General features: G+C 44.3%; 3 protein-coding genes across 3 annotated transcripts; 2 read left to right on the top strand and 1 right to left on the bottom strand.

Moving 5' to 3' along the window:
- The first annotated feature begins 9,460 nt into the window (after positions 1 to 9,460).
- On the top strand, positions 9,461 to 11,619 carry LOC125552629 (uncharacterized). Its single transcript, XM_048716246.2, has 4 exons — positions 9,461 to 9,776; positions 10,411 to 10,636; positions 10,869 to 10,953; positions 11,047 to 11,619. Exons 1-4 carry the CDS (start codon positions 9,529 to 9,531, stop codon positions 11,361 to 11,363), a joined length of 876 nt encoding a protein of 291 aa, XP_048572203.2. The 5' UTR covers positions 9,461 to 9,528; the 3' UTR covers positions 11,364 to 11,619.
- A 688-nt stretch (positions 11,620 to 12,307) lies between these two features.
- On the bottom strand, positions 12,308 to 15,943 carry PUB49 (plant U-box 49). The gene is made up of 11 exons (XM_048716244.2): positions 15,676 to 15,943; positions 15,166 to 15,228; positions 14,973 to 15,076; positions 14,749 to 14,840; positions 14,563 to 14,652; positions 14,396 to 14,471; positions 13,924 to 14,285; positions 13,569 to 13,825; positions 13,156 to 13,444; positions 12,781 to 12,888; positions 12,308 to 12,685 (listed from the first exon to the last, which is right to left on the bottom strand). Exons 1-11 carry the CDS (start codon positions 15,801 to 15,803, stop codon positions 12,482 to 12,484), a joined length of 1,773 nt encoding a protein of 590 aa, XP_048572201.2. The 5' UTR covers positions 15,804 to 15,943; the 3' UTR covers positions 12,308 to 12,481.
- A 129-nt stretch (positions 15,944 to 16,072) lies between these two features.
- Positions 16,073 to 18,721, top strand: LOC125552628 (uncharacterized). Its single transcript, XM_048716245.2, has 5 exons — positions 16,073 to 16,357; positions 17,606 to 17,750; positions 17,841 to 17,911; positions 18,001 to 18,204; positions 18,338 to 18,721. The coding sequence occupies exons 1-5, from the start codon at positions 16,112 to 16,114 to the stop codon at positions 18,425 to 18,427; spliced, it is 756 nt and encodes a 251-aa protein (XP_048572202.1). The 5' UTR covers positions 16,073 to 16,111; the 3' UTR covers positions 18,428 to 18,721.
- The last annotated feature ends 206 nt before the right edge of the window (positions 18,722 to 18,927 follow it).

Genomic DNA, 18,927 nt, shown 5'->3' with positions numbered 1-18,927 from the left:
CGAGGACCAGAGGTCACGACCACCGGTGCTGAAGCGGCAACCGGCTCTGCGATTTTCTTCAACCGGCACCGGGAAAGCTACCACCGGTGCCCGGGTTTGCTGCAACCAGACGACGCCGTACATTTTTGCTGCAACAGGTAATGGGAAAGCTACCACCGGCACCTGGTTTTTCTACAACCAAGAGACGATAAAGTGTGATTGGCGATGACATGCTGCAATTTTTGTTGCAACCGGCAGTGGGAAAGCTACCACCGGCGACTGATTTTGCTGCAACTGGCGTGCGGTGGTGCGATGAGCGGCGACATGAGATGACCACGACGACCAGGATTGCTCAGCCGGTACACCTTTTTGCTACCACCGCGGTGATCGTGTGTTGTGTCGATGGGGAGCTCGTTGTGGATGACCCGACCTCACGGAGGGGACTCCATCTGCTGCTGGATGTCACATCCTTCCGACGATAGCTGCGATGCGTCACGTCTCATGCTGCTGCTGTGAACCGCCGCCAACGAGGTCTAGAACTGGTGATGCCCACTTCCGCCACCCCGTCGATGTGAAGCCGGAATCGGCGTAGCACCATGCTACAACTGCCATCTTATTTTGTTGGAACCGACATAGCACCCTGCTACAACCGACGTCTCATTTTGCTAACGCACCGTCGGCGTCGCAATTTTGCTGCAACCGCGTTGCCTTTTTGCGACAATCGGCGTCCCTTTTTGCTACAATCGGTGGCAGTATTGATTCAGGCATTCATGGGGAAATCAGATCGGAAAGCTGCATCTGTCCATAGGAACATGCCGATGAGTGGCAGTCTGATCTACTGTGAGTGGGGCGGGCTACCAAAGATGCTACGAGCGCCGTGGGCATCTGCAGCTAGCGGGAGGGACCGTGGAGGCAACTAGTCCCTACGTGGGAGCCGTCGCGAGGAAGGAGACGCGCGTGGAGGATTTTTTTTCTGTTTCTTTTCTCAGCACGGGACCGACCCTTGATTTGGAGCGTACGTACGCACCCGATCAGACGCACCGCGGGCTACCGGCCCAAATTTGGGCCCACGCACCGACACCTATCATCACCCTTGTTCAAATGCATCAACAAATGTGTCTAAAAATGCATCAACAAATCCGGCATCGACCAACTCATAAGCAGGCATCGACCAACTCACGAGCAACTGAACTAATAAGATCTGATTGAGCATCAATGGGTGGTTAAAGGTGACAACAATGTTGGGTTGTAACGCATGATTAAACTTCTTTAAATTTCAACTAGTACTGCATGCAGCCATTTGAACCACTGTACTCTATGTATGCGGTTATTTGATCGCGCGAACTTAAGAAAACAAGATGTATGCGGATAACGTTGAATGGCGGCCTCCCGCATCCGTGTCCGCAGATAGATGTAGAAGGAAACTTGCGGGTCACCATTAAAAACACCCTTAGAGGGGAGTATGGGGTGCCTGGTTTTAGATGCCCTTATGCTCCAACACGTACACCGACATCTCTTTTGCTATCGCTCCAATATACTTCCATCGTATATATAAATGTGTCCTTCTTTAACACAGTACAAATGCAAGCGCTCGTACACATTTATCCTACCCTTATGAGCATCTTCGAGAGATCTCGGTGTATGTGTTGGAGCATAAGGGCATCTACAACCAAGCGCATATCCTACCCTTATGAGCATCTTCGAGAGATCTCGGTGTACGTGTTGGAGCATAAGGGCATCTACAACCAAGCGCATATCCTACCCTTATGAGCATCTTCAAGAGATTGAGCCGCCATATCATCTTGAGATTTAGGAAGTCACCGTAGGCATCTCGTCGTCAACGGGAACGTTGCCTCCCACTAAAAGCGTATCGTGGAAAATCCTGAAATAAATAAATACTGTTTGGTTCGCTAATGTGTGTCCTTTTACAGATTTCAATATAGACTACATACGAAACAAAATAAGTAAATCTACACTATAAAATATGGTTTTGCTATTTAACAGTCGACTGTTTTTCAATTCGCTGTAATTCGAATTTGTGGCCGTCTGATCTCGCGCTTAGATTCGCGCTGAGAGTTGTTGTTTCGGTCGCGGGTTTCTTTTTGCCGGGCGCAGTCAGGTGCTGTTTTCTTTGATCGGGCTCGGTTTTATTTTGGATCCGCCCGTTACCATCTCCCCCATGCGTGTCGTTTCCTTTTCTCCATTTTGAATTTTTCCCCATTTCATTTGGGCAGTATTGTTTCGAAATGGCAGAGGGGCAGAGGGGGGAGCGTTAGGAGGAGGCGCTCGAGCGGCGGAGGAGTCGAGGCGATTCCGTCGGGTTCATGGCGTTTCCGAGATCCCTCTCTGCCGGAGCCTGATTTTCCTCTTCGATTCCCTACTTCCCTGGTTATCTTCTTGTCTCTCTCCCTTCCCACGTGCGATTTGCCATGGTTGTGGTTCTGTAGCTTCCAGATCTAGGTGTTTGTGTGTTTGTCTTGTAGATTTTGTTGTTGTTTCAACATTTAGCTGTTGGTTCTGCTTCATGGTTCGTGTAGTTTCCTGTTGAAAGAACATGCGGTGCCCCCATGTTTGGTTTTGGTAATTGATGACAATCTCTATGGACTAATGGTTGCCTTGAGTTATATTGAAGTTTTTGTCCATAGGCTTTTCTTGGAGTACATGTGTTGGTTTCAAGGAGAGTTTGTGTTGACCAAGGTGCTATTCAAGGAATTACCTAAAGATTGGTCTTGTGAGAGGTTGATCAAGACTAAGTTAAAGAATGAATCAAGTTGATCAACCCACAAAGCGTAGAAGATGTACCGAGAGGGATCAAGTGATCCCATGGTATGGTAAGCATTGTCAATTACGCTTTGTGTACTAACCCATGGTCTTCGTGAGGGTTCTTTGTGGGGTTAGGTTGCGGTGTGCAAGTTCAAGTGGAGCATCACGAAGAGATCAAATGCTTGAAGCTTGCCATCCTTTATGGTGACAATGGACTTGTGAAGATGTGCGGAAGAGTGGCTCACCCATAGTGGAGTATGGGGGAGCAATCAACTAGTCTTCATCGAGTCAACACAATCAAGAAAGGTGGTCCAACTTGAGGGAGTCAAGATTGTCATCATCTAGCTCAAGTGGACCATGTGCAAGGCAAAGGTTTGCCCTTGATAGGTTTTCTATTTTACCGGTCTCATGATGGTAGTTGGGAGACCGGGTTATAGGATCGATTGTCGTACTATCAAGGGGGGCTCTCGATGAGTAGCTTGATCGTATCGTTCGTAGAGAGCTCAAACCATTGCATCCTTGCATCATATTTCTTGGTTCTTGTTTGGTTCTCTTTGAGAGTCTTAGAGCTTATGGTCATCTTGATGACAAGCTCGAGTTCATTGAAAACGGAGTTCACATGCATCTTCTATGATGTTTTCGATGTTGGAGGTTTTGCCGGTTCTTCTCGGTTGGAGGTTTCACTCCTCTATTTGTTGGCATACCTCCCCTGCCTCTTCTTACTATATCCAGTCGTTGTTTTGATGCTACTCGTCGTCTTGTTTCCAACAAGCTTGAGTTTGCTCAATTCGGAGCTCATATGCAGAAGTTATAGCAGTTCTGGTTTTCTTGAGAGCGGTTTTTGTCTGGTCCCAGCGGTAGTACTGCGTGCCCCAGCAGTAGTACCGCTTGGAGCTCTCAGCCGTTGTACCGCTGCTTCCGGGCGGTGGTACCGCCAACTTGCTCAGCAAAGACTTGGGCGGTTGTTCCGGCCAGGCACCGCCCAAGTACCGGTCAGGCCTCTGTTTTGATGCGGTACTCGGGCGGTGGTGGCCCGGTTGGTCCGGTCATACCGGTACCACCGGTGTCCGGAGCGGTTCTACCGCTCAGGACTTAGCCGCCCGAGCGCTCAAGGCCATGCGGTTGCACCGGCCCGGTACCGCTCGACTACCGCACTCAGGGGTGACTCCCTTCTGTTCCTATGCGGTGGTTGAGCGGTGGCTGGGCGGTGTTCTTCTCAACCGGTGCTATCGCCTGGTCGCCCGGTTGTACCGCCTGGTAGGGTTCTGCGCGTATACTGTGAGTCACGGTTGTACCGGGACCAGGAGCGGTAATACCGCTCGTGTGCGGGCTGAGCACATAACGGTTGGATTTTCCCCCTCCTATAAAAGGGGGTCTTCTTCCCCATTGACCCCAATCTTTTGAGCTCGTGTTCTTTCACCATTGTTGACCTTCTTCGAGCTTGCTAACTCTCAATCCCTCCATGGATTCTTGCTAGTTTTTGAGGGAAAAGAGAGAGGAGATCTAGATCCACATTTCCACCAATCACTTTCTCCTCTATGTGAGGGGAACTCCTTGGATCTAGATCTTGGAGTTCTTGGTGTTCTCCTTCTTGTTCTTCCTCTCATTTTCCTCCCTAGCATTACTTGCTCCGGTGGGATTTGAGAGAGAAGGACTTGGGCACTCCGTGTGCCATTTCCATTGCATTTGGTGCATCGGTTTGAGTTCTCCATGGTGATACGTGGAAGTGAAGTTTGAGAAGCTTATTACTCTTGGGTGTTTGGGCACCCTAGAGCTTGTTCCTCTTGGGTGCCTTGGCGCCCTAGACGGTTGGTGTTGTTCGGAGCTCAATCATTGTGGTGTAAAGCTCCGGGCAAGCGTCGGGGTCTCCAATTAGGTTGTGGAGATCGCCCCGAGCAATTTGACGGGTACCGGTGACCGCCCCCAAGGGTTGTCAAAGTGTACGGGTTCGGTGACCGCCCCCAAGGGTTGCCATTTGTACGGGTTCGGTGACCGCCCTCAAGGGTCCCTTAGTGGAATCACGGCATCTTGCATTGTGCGAGGGCGTGAGGAGATTATGGTGGCCCTAGTGGCTTCTTGGGGAGCATTGTGCCTCCACACCGCTCCAAACGGAGATTAGCATCCGCAAGGGTGTGAACTTCGGGATACATCGTTGTCTCTGCGTGCCTCAGTTATCTCTTACCCGAGCTCTTTACTTATGCACTTTACTTTGTGATAGCCATATTGTTTCTTGTCATATATCTTTCTATCACATAGTTGTTTATCTTGATTAGCATAAGTTGTTGGTGCACATAGGTGAGCCTAGTTGTTTTAGGTTTTGTGCTTGACAAATTAACCGCTAGGTTTATTCCGCATTTGTTCAAGCCTAAATCGTAATTATTTTAAAACGCCTATTCACCCCTCCTCTAGGCGACATCCACGATCTTTCACCTATGGATCCCGTGTGCTTGCATCAGTTAGTATTTGTGTGCTCGCCCTTGACTTTGTGATTGCGTTGTTACGTTTCAGGTGTTCTCGTTTTGATCCTCTCATTATAGCCGTTGTTTGGTTGCTCATTTATGAATATTTTGATTGATATGTTGGTCCTCTAGTAGGGTGAGGGTTTGTGGTTTTTCAGGTGATAGGCATGTCTCTGTGTTGAGTGTTGGTTGAGCCCTCTGGCTCGCCCCCTGCTGTTGCAGTTTCAACCATCTGATAGGGTAAGGTTTTAGGTAGAAGTGCATTTTTACGGTTGGTTTTCTTTTTTTTCATGAGTTTTTTCAGAGTTTGCAGTGCTGTTTTCCTGATAGTTTGTGGGTTTTTTTCTCCATAATCCCGTGCGTTCTAGCACTGCAACTAGGTCTGCTAGTGTGTGTCAACTTTTTTTCTATATGTTTTCCTAGAATTTCAGTTGATTTTAGCTCAGAATTGCACTGTAATGAGTATTTCCATGTAATGTGGTCCCCCAGTTTTGCACTGTATTGTAATTCCCGTCTGATTGTTTCCTGCAATTCTTGTGCTTTTGGTCTGTAATCCCCCAGTTTAGACATACGTTTGCATTGTAATTGTGTAGTTTTGCTTTGTAATTCATGCGCTTTTTTTACTATAGTAGCTTACTCTGTAATTTTCATCAGTTTTGCAATGTACTCTGCAACAACCATGGAAATCACACTGTACTTTGCATTGTAATTTCACTGAAAGTAGTCTGTAAGTAATTACACTATTTCCCTCTATGTACACTTTAATATCCATGGTAATTTCACTGTAATTTCCCTCAATACACATCGTAATATTCATGGTAATTACACTGTATTTTCTTCATTGTACACTGTAATTTCCATATAGTACTTACACTGTAATTTCCCTTGATGTACATTGTAATTTCTGTATAGTTTTCACACTGTAATTTCCCTCAGTGTACATTGTAATATGCTTGGTATTCTCACTTAGATTTTTGCCAGTGTAATTTCCCTAAAGTAAACTGTATAATTGCTCTGTAATTACTATGTAATTCATGTGATTTTTGCACTGTAATCTCCCATTTCTGATTTTCACTGTAATTCATGTGCTTTCTTGGCTGTATGCCTTTTGATTACTCTGTAATTTGTGTCAGGTTTACACTGTAATTTCTTCTGTTCTTGAGTGTAAGTTCCATTAGTCTACACTGTAAGTGGTGTCTCCTGGTTGTGTTATGCGCTGGGGCTGTGTATTAGCTGGGATATGTGGAGGGGAGGGGTAGTACAAGGTGAGATCTGGGCCTTTTTGTGGGTTGCAAGTTCAAGGTCAGCTGTTCGCTGCTTTTCCTCTTCTTTTAGTTGTCAGGTGTAATTACCTAATTTTTCCAGTGTGAATTGTCATAGTGTAATTACAATGGATTTAAAGTGTTATTTCAATGTAGTTATAGTGTAATTTATCTCAGCATTACAGTGCAATTTGTCCTAGACTTACAGTGTATTTTCACCTAATATTTTTTCAATGTCATAGTGTAATTACAGTGGATTTATGTAGTTGCAGTGTAATTTATCCCAAGTTTACAGTGCAATTTGTACCAGACTTACAGTGTATTTTACCTAATTTTTCCACTGTGTCATAGTGTAATTTATCCCAACTTTACAGTGCAATTTTTGTCCCGGACTTACAGTGTAATTTGAATGTAGTTACAGTGTACTTTACCTAATAATCCCAATGTGATTTTTATCATAGGATTTGAGTGGATTCTTAAAGTGTAATTTAGGCCAGTTTGCACAGTAATTTTATCTAGATTTTCAGTGTAATTATGTCCAGGTTTAGCTAGTTTTCACTGTACTTTGCTTGGATAAGTACTGTAGGGATTTCGAATGCTTCAGCTAAATTTATTTTTTGCCATTTTTACACTGTAATTTCTATGGTTCAGAACTGTAATTGTCAGTTAGAATATAGTGCATTTTTACGCTTGAATTGGATGTCTTTCACCATTATTTAACTTCTTTTCCTTTGTTGTCTTTGTGTTCTGTTTATAGGTTTAAATGGGTAAGCTACGGAAAGTCTCTCATCGGGATATTCCATTAGTATCATATTTATAGAGTGCAGATTCTCGGAGTGAACCTTTTGTGCCTAATGATTTTGCAGAAGAGCTTCTTATCGTGTGTCTCTGGTAGTTTATTTATTTCTACTTCTTTATTTGTTTATTTCTTTATGTTCTTAGTTTGATGTATTTATTTTGGTCTGTGTTATTTCTTATTTGTTTTGCAGGAACTATCTGGTAATGAAGGAGGGTTCGACAAAGCTCTTCCAAAGTTCTATCTGAATCAAGTCTGTTTTATTTTATCTTGTATTTTTTATTAATTTTGATTTTGGGTATTTACTTTCGGGCGACCCTTGTGTTTTTGTTATTTTCAGGAAGTAAAATGCTTGAAGAGGAAATTATCATATGCTTCAAGGAGGAATGTGTATAGTTCCTCATTATTGTTTATTTGTTCTTTAATGCATGTTCCCCTGGTTTAGGGTTTTCTCAGCATATCATAATTTTAGAGATTAGTATTGCTATATTTCTTTTGTAGTATGATTCTTCAGTGGATGTCCCTGATTGTGTTTTTTTGGTAATCCCCAATGTTGTAGCCCTGCAATTGCCCTATGTTATCAGTCTTAGATCCCTCCAATGATTTTTTCAGTTCCCTTTGTATTAGAGTGTAAGCTCATGTATTAATGTGTACTTTCAGTAGGTTTTTCGTTGGTAAATCATGTGTGCTTAATCATGTATTTGGCAGTATTTTTCATGTGCTCACACCATAGTTCATGAGTTTGCCATGTTTTCATTACACTGTGATATTCATGTGATTTCTAGTGTAATTCCAATTCTTAGTCACTGTATTTTTAGATATGTTACAATGTAATCTACCCCCAGAGTTGTACTATAATTCCCATGAATTTCCTGTTTTTCATTTTTCATTTGCTCTTCTTCTTGTTATTCATATGTAAGCAGTACGGTTTTCAGAGTGTTCAGCCGTATTTGTGTAGTTTATGCGTAAGTTTTGTATTTTACTAAGGAATTTGTAGTAATCTGAATAAATATTTTGAGTGGTTGAAATGTTATTTTTAGTTTTGTTGCTTGTGTATTTCAAAGCTTTATTTGCTTATTTGTTCTATTGTATGTGTTTTGATATGTGTTTCACTTTTGCTATTGTTTTGTAGAGACAGAAACGATCTAGTGATTTCGCTTGTGCCACTTTCACTAGAAATTCTGGGAAGTTCTTCTCTGGTGTTGTCGATGAAATGTGTCCTAGATATCAGGGTGTTATCCAAACATATGGCATGGGTTGTCTCTTAAATTTACCATAATTACAATTGATGTTGATCTATCTCTTTGTAGATGAAGAGAAATTCCTCCTGATTTGTTCATGTGAGAGGTGAAGAGAGAAGATGGTGAGCAGTTGGGGCAGTTGCTGACCTGTGGATGTTGCTGAATCCCCTTTGATGTTTTTCCTTCTTGCTCCACGTCAGGTACATCCTCCTCTCCGAATCCCTTTTGATTTCTGTTTGCTCTCCCTTCTTCTCCTCCCCCCTCGCCCATGGCCGCCTCCATCTTCCCCCTTCTTCTTCCCTTCTGATTTGCTCTTTTGTGCTGTTAGGTGTGATCTGTCGAGTGATTTGTGGGAAGGGTTGCCCCTTTTCATGCGTTGCAAGTTGCGCACGTGTTGTGTGGTTGCAGAGATCAAGAGGGGTTGGCCCCTAATTTTTCTGGAGTGGTTAGTTGTCCAGCGAACCGGGTCAGATGTTTTCCCCGACCCGTTTTGATGTCTCTTTTGTGCTGTTGGCTGATTTTGTGGTTATACAGATGTCATTTGTTCATTTGTCAGGAAATTTGAATGTTGTCGAATTGAAAAACAGTCAAATGTCAAATAGACAGTCCCAAAAGATATGTCATTCGTATGTAGTTCGTATTAAAATATGTAAAAAAGACTTATATTTAGAAACAGTGTGAGTAGTAAAAAAATGTGTGCTCCAGTTTGGCCCGGTGATTTTGGCCTGTTTAATCGCGGAGATAAGCGGCGTGATTCCCTACGCAACTTAACTGCCCGCCGCGTATCAGCAAAAGGATTACACCCGTGTTGCGCAAGGACTCAACGTGGACGCCCCCCTCGTGCACCGCGCCCCACCCCACCATCCGTCCGTTCCAGGACCAACGGCCAAGATCCCGCGGCGCCCCCCTAATCTGAAGCGACCTTCCCCAACCCTCCGCGGCTATTAAATACCCGGTCGCCGCCATTCTCCCCGGGCTTTGATCGATCGAGTCGATTCTCGCGCAGAGCTTGAGAGAGATCGGAGGCGATGGGAGGCGGCAGCATGGGGATCCGCGCGGCCGCCAGGGCCGCCTTCATCGGCGGCTACCGCTCCGCCTCGAACGCCCGCCGCTCCGCCCTGCCCTCCTCCTCCGCCGCCGCGGCCGACACCCGCCCCGTCTCCACGGCCACCACCTTCGACGACTGGTACATCCCCGACCGCGAGGTGTTCGGCCCCGTGCCCTCCCACGAGGAGGCCATGGCCGCCACCCTCGACCTCAGGGACGCCTTCGAGATGTGCGCATCCCTAAACTATACTAATTACTTGCCACATCTCCTTCTTGCTTCCTTTGTTTTACCAGATTAATTACTTGCCAAACTGGTGATAGTTTGATAGATATGGTTCATGTCCATGAAGTTTTAGTTGCAAACTGATGCGATTGCACGTCTGGTTGTTATGCAGTGACAGAGCCCTACATAGTGGTTGACTCTGTTCTGTTCTTCTTTTTCAGTAGATAGTTCTTATCTGCTGTCCGGTGTAAGACAAAATTGGTATCAGGAGCGTTCAGCATTTTCTGATAGATTCAATATTTTTTTAATTTAGGCACCCTTCATGTTTATCTGTGATGTTCCTGTCCCCAATTGCTCGTTTGCTGGGATCGTGCCATCAGAATTTTGATTCACAGAAAATCACGCCGGTGCTTGTTTAGGATTTCCATTGCATGTTCTGACAGGATTGCCTGATCCAAACCCTAAAAATATCTCACCGTGTCTGTCATGTAGAGTTGTTCTTCCAACCATGTCATATAATTCTGTATTCGATTAGTTTCCTTATGTGCCTTTTTCATATGTATGCCGCTTTGGGCCTTTTGGCTTGTGTGCCAGATGTTGTGTTTGCTAACAAACTGATGACTTGTGTTCATGCAACCAGTGCCAAGATTGATTCCCATGGTGGCCGCCTGGATATCTCCAAGACACATATCTCCCATGATGGCCTTGATGATCCCACAAAGGTTGCTCAGGAAACATTTCAGGATCATCTCCATTCAGAAGCATCTAAGCATGAAGAGAAGCATGACAGTTTATCCGTTGCCTCTGGATCCTCTGCACGTGTTATTGAAGCCTTCACCATGCTACACGAGAGTCCTGAAGCTCAGGTAATTAAGCTCCAACTTATACTGAAGGTGTCGGCAAGGTCACCCTAATGATGTGTTGTGGAGTCATGATTTTTTCATTTCTTCCTGCTAGCATCAGAAGATAAGTTGATTTCATATATTGGCATAATGTCAGCCCTCTTTTTGTATTCATGCAACTTCAGTTGGCATTAAGTGCAAACAACTCAGAGTTGTTGTTTATTTACCTGAAGCATGGGTTCTATTTGGACTGCAGGATGTTGTTGCTTCGCTTGCTTCTGATAAGAATGTCTGGGAAGCTGTGATGAAGAACAAGAAACTTGTGGAGTTTTACAAGACAAGTAAGCGCCCAGCCATCATTTAATACATCTAATTCAGTTAACCATTAGAAAAGTATAATAAATAACTTGGTTCATCTATCTTCCCGTTCTCAGACCTCAGCGAGTCATCCAGTGTCACTGACGAAGCTGAGCAGAGCGACGCCGAGAGCTCGCAGAGCAGCAATGGTGTCGTCTCGCCGGCAGATGCATTCAGTGATTACATTCAGATGATGAAGGCGTTCGTGTCGGAGATGGTGACGAATCTTTCGAGCATAATGCAGGACCTGGTGGCCACGTCAGACGAGGGCCAGAGCAAGGGGAGGTTGAAGACCCTGATCATCAACTCCAAGAAGGATTTCACAAATGGCCCGTCGTCCTTCGTGCTCCTGGCCATCGCGTCTATTCTGGTCGTTTTGCTCAAGCGTGCATAGTTCTAAATAAAACAAAGGAGCTGGCAGAGTGGTTGTTCTGAGTTTAGTTTCGTTTCAGCTTTTTGAGACAGACAGGATTTGATCTTCTTTTTCTACTTATTAGTTCATCAAATGGTCGATTCTACGCACTGTACAGGTCGACGTTAAGTCTTTTCAAGGGTTTATCTGGTGGCTGTGTGTTCACCTGGGGATGAACATGTTCTGCATGATGTTTAGCTGTTACTGCAACTTTATATGATGGAGTTTAGTTTTCTTTTGGACTGGTTTTAAGTTTAGCTGTTACTGCAACTTTATATGATCTCGTTCTGGTTTAGCCATGTTTCAAGATATTCTGGTTTAGCCACATGTACATATCTGTGCAGTGCTCCAGGGTTAGCCCCAGTGGCGAATCTAGAAAAAAATGGAGGGCGGGCTGGGCTGCCTGGGTCATGCAAATATGTGTTGGATTAGGCCTGCAAGTAGTTGGGCTGGGCCTTAAAACTAGTAGTAGAAATAAATTTTACAGTGCTGGAGAGGGGGCTCCTGTTAAAGCCCCCCAGTAGAATCGCCCCTGGTTAGCCCTCCATACCTGAGTATCTAAATTACTCAATGTGGTAAGGTTTGTACATAACACCAACAAAACAATATTGATAGATTTTTGTAGGTACACACTCATTTTACACATATGCAGCAAATATGGCACACAAGCTGCTAAGCTTGGCAAAGGCGTGTGTACCCCATCCAAATTGATGCCTCACTCATTTGCCTTTCTATTAACATCACTCTGAGTCATTTGGCTTTCTATTAGCATAATTCTTAGTGGAACACAAGATCTGTATGCGCACATCTAAAGAAAATATCATACGTATTATGCATAAATATTTATGCGGCTCTTGCTCCAGACAGTTGTGTCTCACTTGAGGCTTAAAAGTTTTTCTGTAATAATTCATACATAGATACTCGAGTACGGAGCATACGTGTTTGATTAAGTTGTGAGATTCTGAAAAATCTGTTGTGAGCTGTGAGACCGCATTCTGGGCAGTTAATACACTACCATAACATGGGCGCACATGCTCAAATGTTACAAAGTTTCAACTGGTTGTTTCTTCTGAGAAGGGGAAATTCACGTATACAGGGATCTACCATCCAGAGAAATCTTTGAATTCTACGCTAGGAGCACTCGCTTTTCTCTTCTTGCTTGAATCATCTGCTGCAGCGGCATTTCCAGTGGCATCAGCAGAGCCAGCCGTCCGAGCCTTGAGATACTTGCCAACTCCACCACCAGCGCTCGCTGAAGCAGAAACACCAGTCCCTGGGTTGCTATACCATGACCCCACCTTATCCTGGATTAATGCAAATAAACGTTCAAACAATCAGAGATGTATAAATGCAAAGAAGCACTTGAATCTAATTGAAACAAGATGCAAAGCAGCATTACATGATCTTCATCCTTGTTCTTCTCCTCCTCCTTTGCCTTTTCTTCTTCCTCGTCTGGTTCCGTGTAAGGATTCACAAATACACTAACTTTCAGTAACTTTATTTCCTCCTGTTAACAAAGTTGAAAACCAGGAATACCACGTTCAGATGTTTTTGTCCAGTGAAAAAACAACTATGCTGAACACAACACATCAATTATACCTAAAATGGTATGGAACATATAGTGCTTAGAAGACGAGTATACTGCAGTTGTGCCAAAGTTTAATGGCCAGCATATTGTGGCCACAATATCTTGTTTGCGTAAAACTACGAGGTATTTTCATTTCTAAAGCAAAGTAAAAAAAAATGCGGATGAAACTAGAACAATCATACTAACCAATGGGCGGTCGTCATCATCAACAGGAACCTTTTCCATTGCTGAAAGATTGTGCAGACCACCAACCACCATGCCAAACACTGTATGTTTGAAATTTAAATGTGCTGCAGACTTGTATAGGATGAAAAACTGCGACCCATTGGTATGGGGCCCAGAATTCGCCATGCTGACAACACCTCTTCCTGAATGTAGCAGCTTTGAATTCAATTCATCCTTGAAAGGTTGACCCCATATGGACTCCCCTCCACTTCCTGTGCCAGTTGGATCACCTCCTTGAATCATAAAGTTTCTGTAAAAAGGTGATGATCAAACCGGACAACATTTAGATATATAGCCATAATCAAGGGAGTATAAAGAAGGGAATGATTGAATGGACCGGATTTGGATACGGCTAATAGAATAGGAGAACATACTTGATGCTACGATGGAAGATAAGACCATTGTAGTAACCATTTTCACAATGTGTTAGGAAGTTTTCACATGTCCGAGGAGTAATATCACAATGAAGCTCCAAATTCAAATCACCATGGGTGGTATGCAACTGAACATATCCTTTCTTTTTTGGATTCCTTTCAACTTTAACATACTCAAATTCATTTTTGGTAACGGGATCATAGGAAGTCGATGTGAAAGAACGTGAAGCTGCTCCAGTAGTGTAACGACTTTTAACCTGAAATCAGCGAATCACCTCCATAAGACAAACACTAACTGCACAAGTAACAAAAGGGCTATGTAAATATAAGACATGAAGATGAGATGAGACTATACCAATTTAGCATTTATAGGATCCCGATCCCCTGCCCTGTGCATAGCAATTCTAGCAGCAGTTTTCTCAGCAGTGCCAGATTTTGCTGCTGCTGCACTTCTGCCATGAACAGAAGCCGAAGCAGCATCCACAACACTGAATGGTTGAGGAGGTTTAGGTTCTTTGCTCGATTTTGAGTCACTCTTCTCTTCTTTTGCTAAAAGGACAGCCAGTGCGGCAGCTCTTTCCTTTTGAGCTTTCTGTCCTCCACCACCATGCAGAAAAGCTAATTTTCCTTTTTCAGTCCCAAGTTCCTTCATCATTTGCTTAAGATCACCGGCAACATTTATGTTGTAGGTTGGATCATCTTTCATCCGCTGCAACTCTGCAAAGAAGTTGGATAGTCAGACTACATAAGTTGATCTACATCAAAAGGATAGATACAAAGCAGCCAACACAAAATAAGTAAAATGGAAAGAGGATGCATAATTGAACCTTCATCATCAAGTTTGAGGCCTTGTCTAACATGATCAAATTGCCCTAGGACCTTGGTATCAAGCGCATTTGGATTCTAGAGAAGTCAGAAGGCAAACAGTATTAGGCTAGGGTATTAATTGGCAGTAAGACAATGCGTAATATATATTGTCCTTCCAGACAGCTACCTGAATTGTTATCAAGTCCTTTCGTGCGAAGGGCTCATCGGTTAGCAACTCTTTCCAATTCTTTGGCTTAATGTTAAGCTCCTGGATTGCCTATGAACACAAAGCAATAATCAATCAGCTACGAGCATACCAAATTGACCACCTGAAAAACACTATTATATAAGCTAACCAAAGTCTAAAGCCCACCTCATAACAGAAGACGTTCCCGGTAGTCTTTACAGCAACTATATGCGTGAATTCTGTAAAAACTTTATTTAAAACAGGACACTGGAACTCTCCTGCACGAAAAGAGTAAATATTAACACAATGACACCAGAAGATCAACTAACATCAAAGGAATTTACTACTGTTCAAGCAGTTCTATTTGGTTCAGGCTACATCGACTTTTTCATGCCATAGATTCAACCCACCATCTGTGTTCTTGTGGAAAGTGAGAGGAATTAGATCCTCCTGCTTCAGTGCTCCTCCAGTTACCGGATGCTTCCCGAATTTTTTAATATATGGGATTATGCTCCTACATTCAGAAGCAAAAAAAATAAGAATCCCTGCCTTCTCAGCTCTCCTACCAATAAGTTATCCAAGAAGCAACTCCTAGGCACTTACATCAAATCGAAGACGCTTCCATCTGCCGTACACACCGGATCCTCAAATGGCAGGAACGTGAGCCTAATATCCAATGAAATGACAATCAGTGGCTGAAGAAGAGGGATTGACTTTACTTACTACTCCCTCCGTTCCAAAATAGATGACCCAAATTTGTACTAACTTTAGTACAAAGTTAGTACAAAGTTGAGTCATCTATTTTGGAACGGAGGGAGTAATCAACTGCTAATGTGGCTAAATTCGAATAGTATGAAGGTTCAACATCCAGAGCTGAATTTGAGCATTTGGAGCTTACAAAGGTAACTAACTAGCTTAACTGGTGGCATATATACCAACTAAAATATCCACAGAAAACAAGTTCATGCCCTAAGGAAGAAACCCTATAAGCTCAAGCTCTCCGAAATTCGATTCAGAATCCTAAATTACCAAGAGAACAGAGGTAAGCAGGCAAATCTTCCAGCGAGGCTGGTGCGGGAACAGGGGAAGCGGGGAGGGAGCGTAGGCAATTACGCGCAGCAGTAGAAGGGGAGGCGCTGGAATGGCGCGATGGCCTCCCTGTTCTTGGCGCCGCCCCACTCTGTCGCCCACTCCGTGGCCGTTATGAACATCCGGTCCTTGCTATGCTGCTTCTTCCCCATCTCCGACTACCCTATAAGCGCGGGCCTCCGGCCGGTGGTGCGGTTGCCCTGCCGGGCGGTCGGGTTTCGCCGGCGGCGAGGTGGGACGGCGAGATTTGACGACCGCAAGTGTTGGGTCGGGGAAAGAGAAGGGAATAATAGGCGGCTCAGCCCGTGATAGAATACACGGCTCGAGCCGCGCGGGTCGGTGCGAAACAGATTCGCCCCGGCCCGGCCCAACCCAGCGCACAACCGGCCCAAAAGCAGAGCGCAAGTGCGCACAGCGCACCACCGGCCGAGCGAGCTGAGTCGTCGATTCGAGCAGCGGGATGGGCGGCGGCGGCGGCGGCAGCCCGACGGCGAGCAACAGCAGCAGCGACGATGACGGAGACGCCTCGTGGAGGGCGGCCATCGACTCCGTCGCTGTAGGGGGCTTCGGCTACCCGTCGTCCAACGGCGCGGCGAAGGCCGCCTCTGGCGGCGGCGGCGTCGAGGAGGACAGCAACGGGCTGGAGCAGCCGCCGCAGGATGAGGGGAAGGCGCAAACGCCTGGGCTCAAGCTGTACCAGATCAAGGTGTCTTGCTTTCCACGTTCGCCCCTTGCTTTATGCTTGCTAGCTGCATAATATTCTTCTGCTCCTGATTCAGTGCCGCAGCTGCAGCTCATTGGTTGACATGGTCCTCGGTTTTGTTGTGCTGATTCAGTGCTGTCTTCAAAGCTTGATGCATACTTCATTCTTCCTGTGGTCCTTGGACGAACTAGAATTAGCTGGTTCACTCGGATTAGTCTGGGTTTACATAGCAAGTTAGCAATAGCAGCTGCATTTGCTTCAATTGTACTCCCTCCGTTCCTAAATATAAGTCTTTTTAGAGATTCCAATATGGACTACATACGGAGCAAAATGAGTGAATCTACACTCTAAAATACGTCTATATACATCCGTATGTAGTTCCTATTGAAATCTCTAAAAGGACTTACATTTAGAACGAGGAGGGAGTATATTCGAGTGGGATATATCAGTGTTACCAGCGGATGCACATACTTAGCTACATTCTTGCAGAGTAGCTACGGTTGGCAAATTGAGAAAACCCATCATGTTTCACCCCATAGACTGAAGTTGTGGATATAATCAATCATGTTCCACTCCATATAGGATGTGTACTGCACCATTGCCATTTTGGAGGTTTTCTCGCTGGTTTGATAAAATGCCACAACTTACTATGCCGCTACCCAGTAAAAATCAACTTTGTCAGTACCCAGTAAAAACGAACTGGCTTTGCCACTAGGAAATAATGCCCCATCTTGCATTGCAATCTATCCAATTCCCCTTATTGCTTTGACCTTTTGGTAGATGCTCCGTTCCATGTGTTAAATAATTTACGGTGGGCCTCCGGATCATCATATTAGTTTCCGTTGGTACCTGTCCAAGCCACAAAGTAAGTTCATCACTTGCATGATCGTTTTAATATGCAGTAGTTTGCAAATACACCATGTGATTTACATTCTATGTCTACAGAATTCTGTACTGTTTACTTGCATGATCCTTTTCAGAATGTAGTAGTTCATCACTTCACCTGGCAAGCCTGATGAGCAACTAGAAAAAGCTGGCACATGTTGCCATGTATTCACCATTCAGACCTGCCAGTCTGCAACTATAGTATAACCATTTCACTTAAACAGATTTTTCCTGTTTAAGTTTTTTTTTCTCTGCCCTTCATTCAGTTGTTCTTCTGTTTGTATCATTCTTTCTTTTGGTTAGGCATTAGGAAGTCATACTATGTTATGCATTATGATCTTACAAACTTCATTTGATTTGTTTCAGGTAAGAAATATGTTGGACAATATGTTAGAGAGAAATCTCGAAATAGTGAGGAATCCTTGCTTGAACGTGGCTGACCCCGAGGAAACAGGGGGAGGGATAAAGTTATTTAAAAAGGCACCTCCTGGCATCAGAATGGATGCCGTAGGTATGATGTGAATGTGATTATCTTTAATAATCTTGGTGGATAAATCCTTTCATGATGATAATACATATTCATACTAATGTTTATTTCTAGATAAATACCATGTGCAACTCAAGAGACCAAAGATTCTTCCTGGGCCAGAGGTCGACGAGAAATCAAAGAAGGTTTGATATATATTTTCACAATAATTATACATATGCATGTGAGCTTATGGTTGTATGTTTTACTGATCGTACTGCGACCCTGATTTCAGTTCAGACATATGCTTCAGTCTGTTGTTGTTGATGGTAACGACGTACTTGTTTCCGCGAAAGAAGCATCCCAAATATCATTGGCTAGAATGGAAGCTAGAGAAACTGCAGCAAAGACCAAAGCCAAGAGGGAGGAAGAAAGGGTGAACCAGCTGAAGAAGGTCAGGGGAGAGAAATGGCTTCCTTCCATTGCTAGTAAAATGAAGGTAAATAAATGCATACTTTAAATCACTCTTCAATGGCTAGTTTGGTGGGTTTGTTGTTGTACAACATCGACCAACATTTTGTATTAACAGATATATGATGCCAGCATGCATTATGTTCATATTGCCTCTGCAGAAAGAAAAATCTTGGGAGCAATGGCAGGAAAAAAAGCTCAGGAGCAACGGCGGTGATGGTGGATCATTTCAGCTGGGCCGCATATGCTAATCTTTTAGGCCATCTATGGGGGGTACCCTTTTCTGGATGCCACAAGCCCACAATTGCTTTGATAACTTCTATTTTGCCATTTATCCATTTGGCAATGATGGTCGACAAGAGGATTGAATTGGATGAAAAGATAGAATGTTGGACTGACGATTTTGTTCTAATCTAGAGAACGTAGCTTATCAGTACCTTCTCATGGAATTTTTGTAGCAAAATTATGTTATATTTCAGGATTGGATATACTTGAGCAGTCTCTGCCTCGCAACTGGGACCGAAATCTACGCCACAATTGCATTTTGTGTGGGGGAATTCGTATTTATTTGATGAATCAGACACCCCCCCCCCCCCCCCCCCCCCCGGCGTCCCCAAGGAGGAAGAAGCCTTCGTCCGATCCTGTGAAGAGGGGAGGATCGCCACACATCAGCGATGCTTCCAAGAAAAAGCACGGTGCTTGCCGGCGTCGCTGTATTTAAGTTTAAACAATTATATAGAAAAACGGGCTA

The sequence above is a fragment of the Triticum urartu genome, chromosome 4A (assembly GCF_056163025.1).
Source record: "Triticum urartu cultivar PI428250 chromosome 4A, HENAU_Tu73, whole genome shotgun sequence".
Lineage (NCBI taxonomy): Eukaryota > Viridiplantae > Streptophyta > Magnoliopsida > Poales > Poaceae > Triticum > Triticum urartu.
This window is presented reverse-complemented; position numbering and strand designations above follow the sequence as displayed.

Bases quoted from the DNA above. Each gene is read 5' to 3' on its own strand.
- PUB49 (XM_048716244.2), bottom strand. From the start codon at position 15,803: ATGGGGAAGAAGCAGCATAGCAAGGACCGGATGTTCATAACGGCCACG. The intron at 14,841-14,972 runs GTGGGTTGAATC...CTTTTCGTGCAG, and splicing joins TTTCCACAAGAACACAGATG to GAGAGTTCCAGTGTCCTGTT. The intron at 14,653-14,748 runs GTGGGCTTTAGA...TTGTGTTCATAG, and splicing joins GGAACGTCTTCTGTTATGAG to GCAATCCAGGAGCTTAACAT.
- LOC125552628 (XM_048716245.2), top strand. From the start codon at position 16,112: ATGGGCGGCGGCGGCGGCGGCAGCCCGACGGCGAGCAACAGCAGCAGC. The intron at 17,751-17,840 runs GTATGATGTGAA...GTTTATTTCTAG, and splicing joins CATCAGAATGGATGCCGTAG to ATAAATACCATGTGCAACTC. The intron at 18,205-18,337 runs GTAAATAAATGC...TTGCCTCTGCAG, and splicing joins CCATTGCTAGTAAAATGAAG to AAAGAAAAATCTTGGGAGCA.
- LOC125552629 (XM_048716246.2), top strand. From the start codon at position 9,529: ATGGGAGGCGGCAGCATGGGGATCCGCGCGGCCGCCAGGGCCGCCTTC. The intron at 9,777-10,410 runs GTGCGCATCCCT...TCATGCAACCAG, and splicing joins CTCAGGGACGCCTTCGAGAT to TGCCAAGATTGATTCCCATG. The intron at 10,637-10,868 runs GTAATTAAGCTC...TTTGGACTGCAG, and splicing joins ACGAGAGTCCTGAAGCTCAG to GATGTTGTTGCTTCGCTTGC.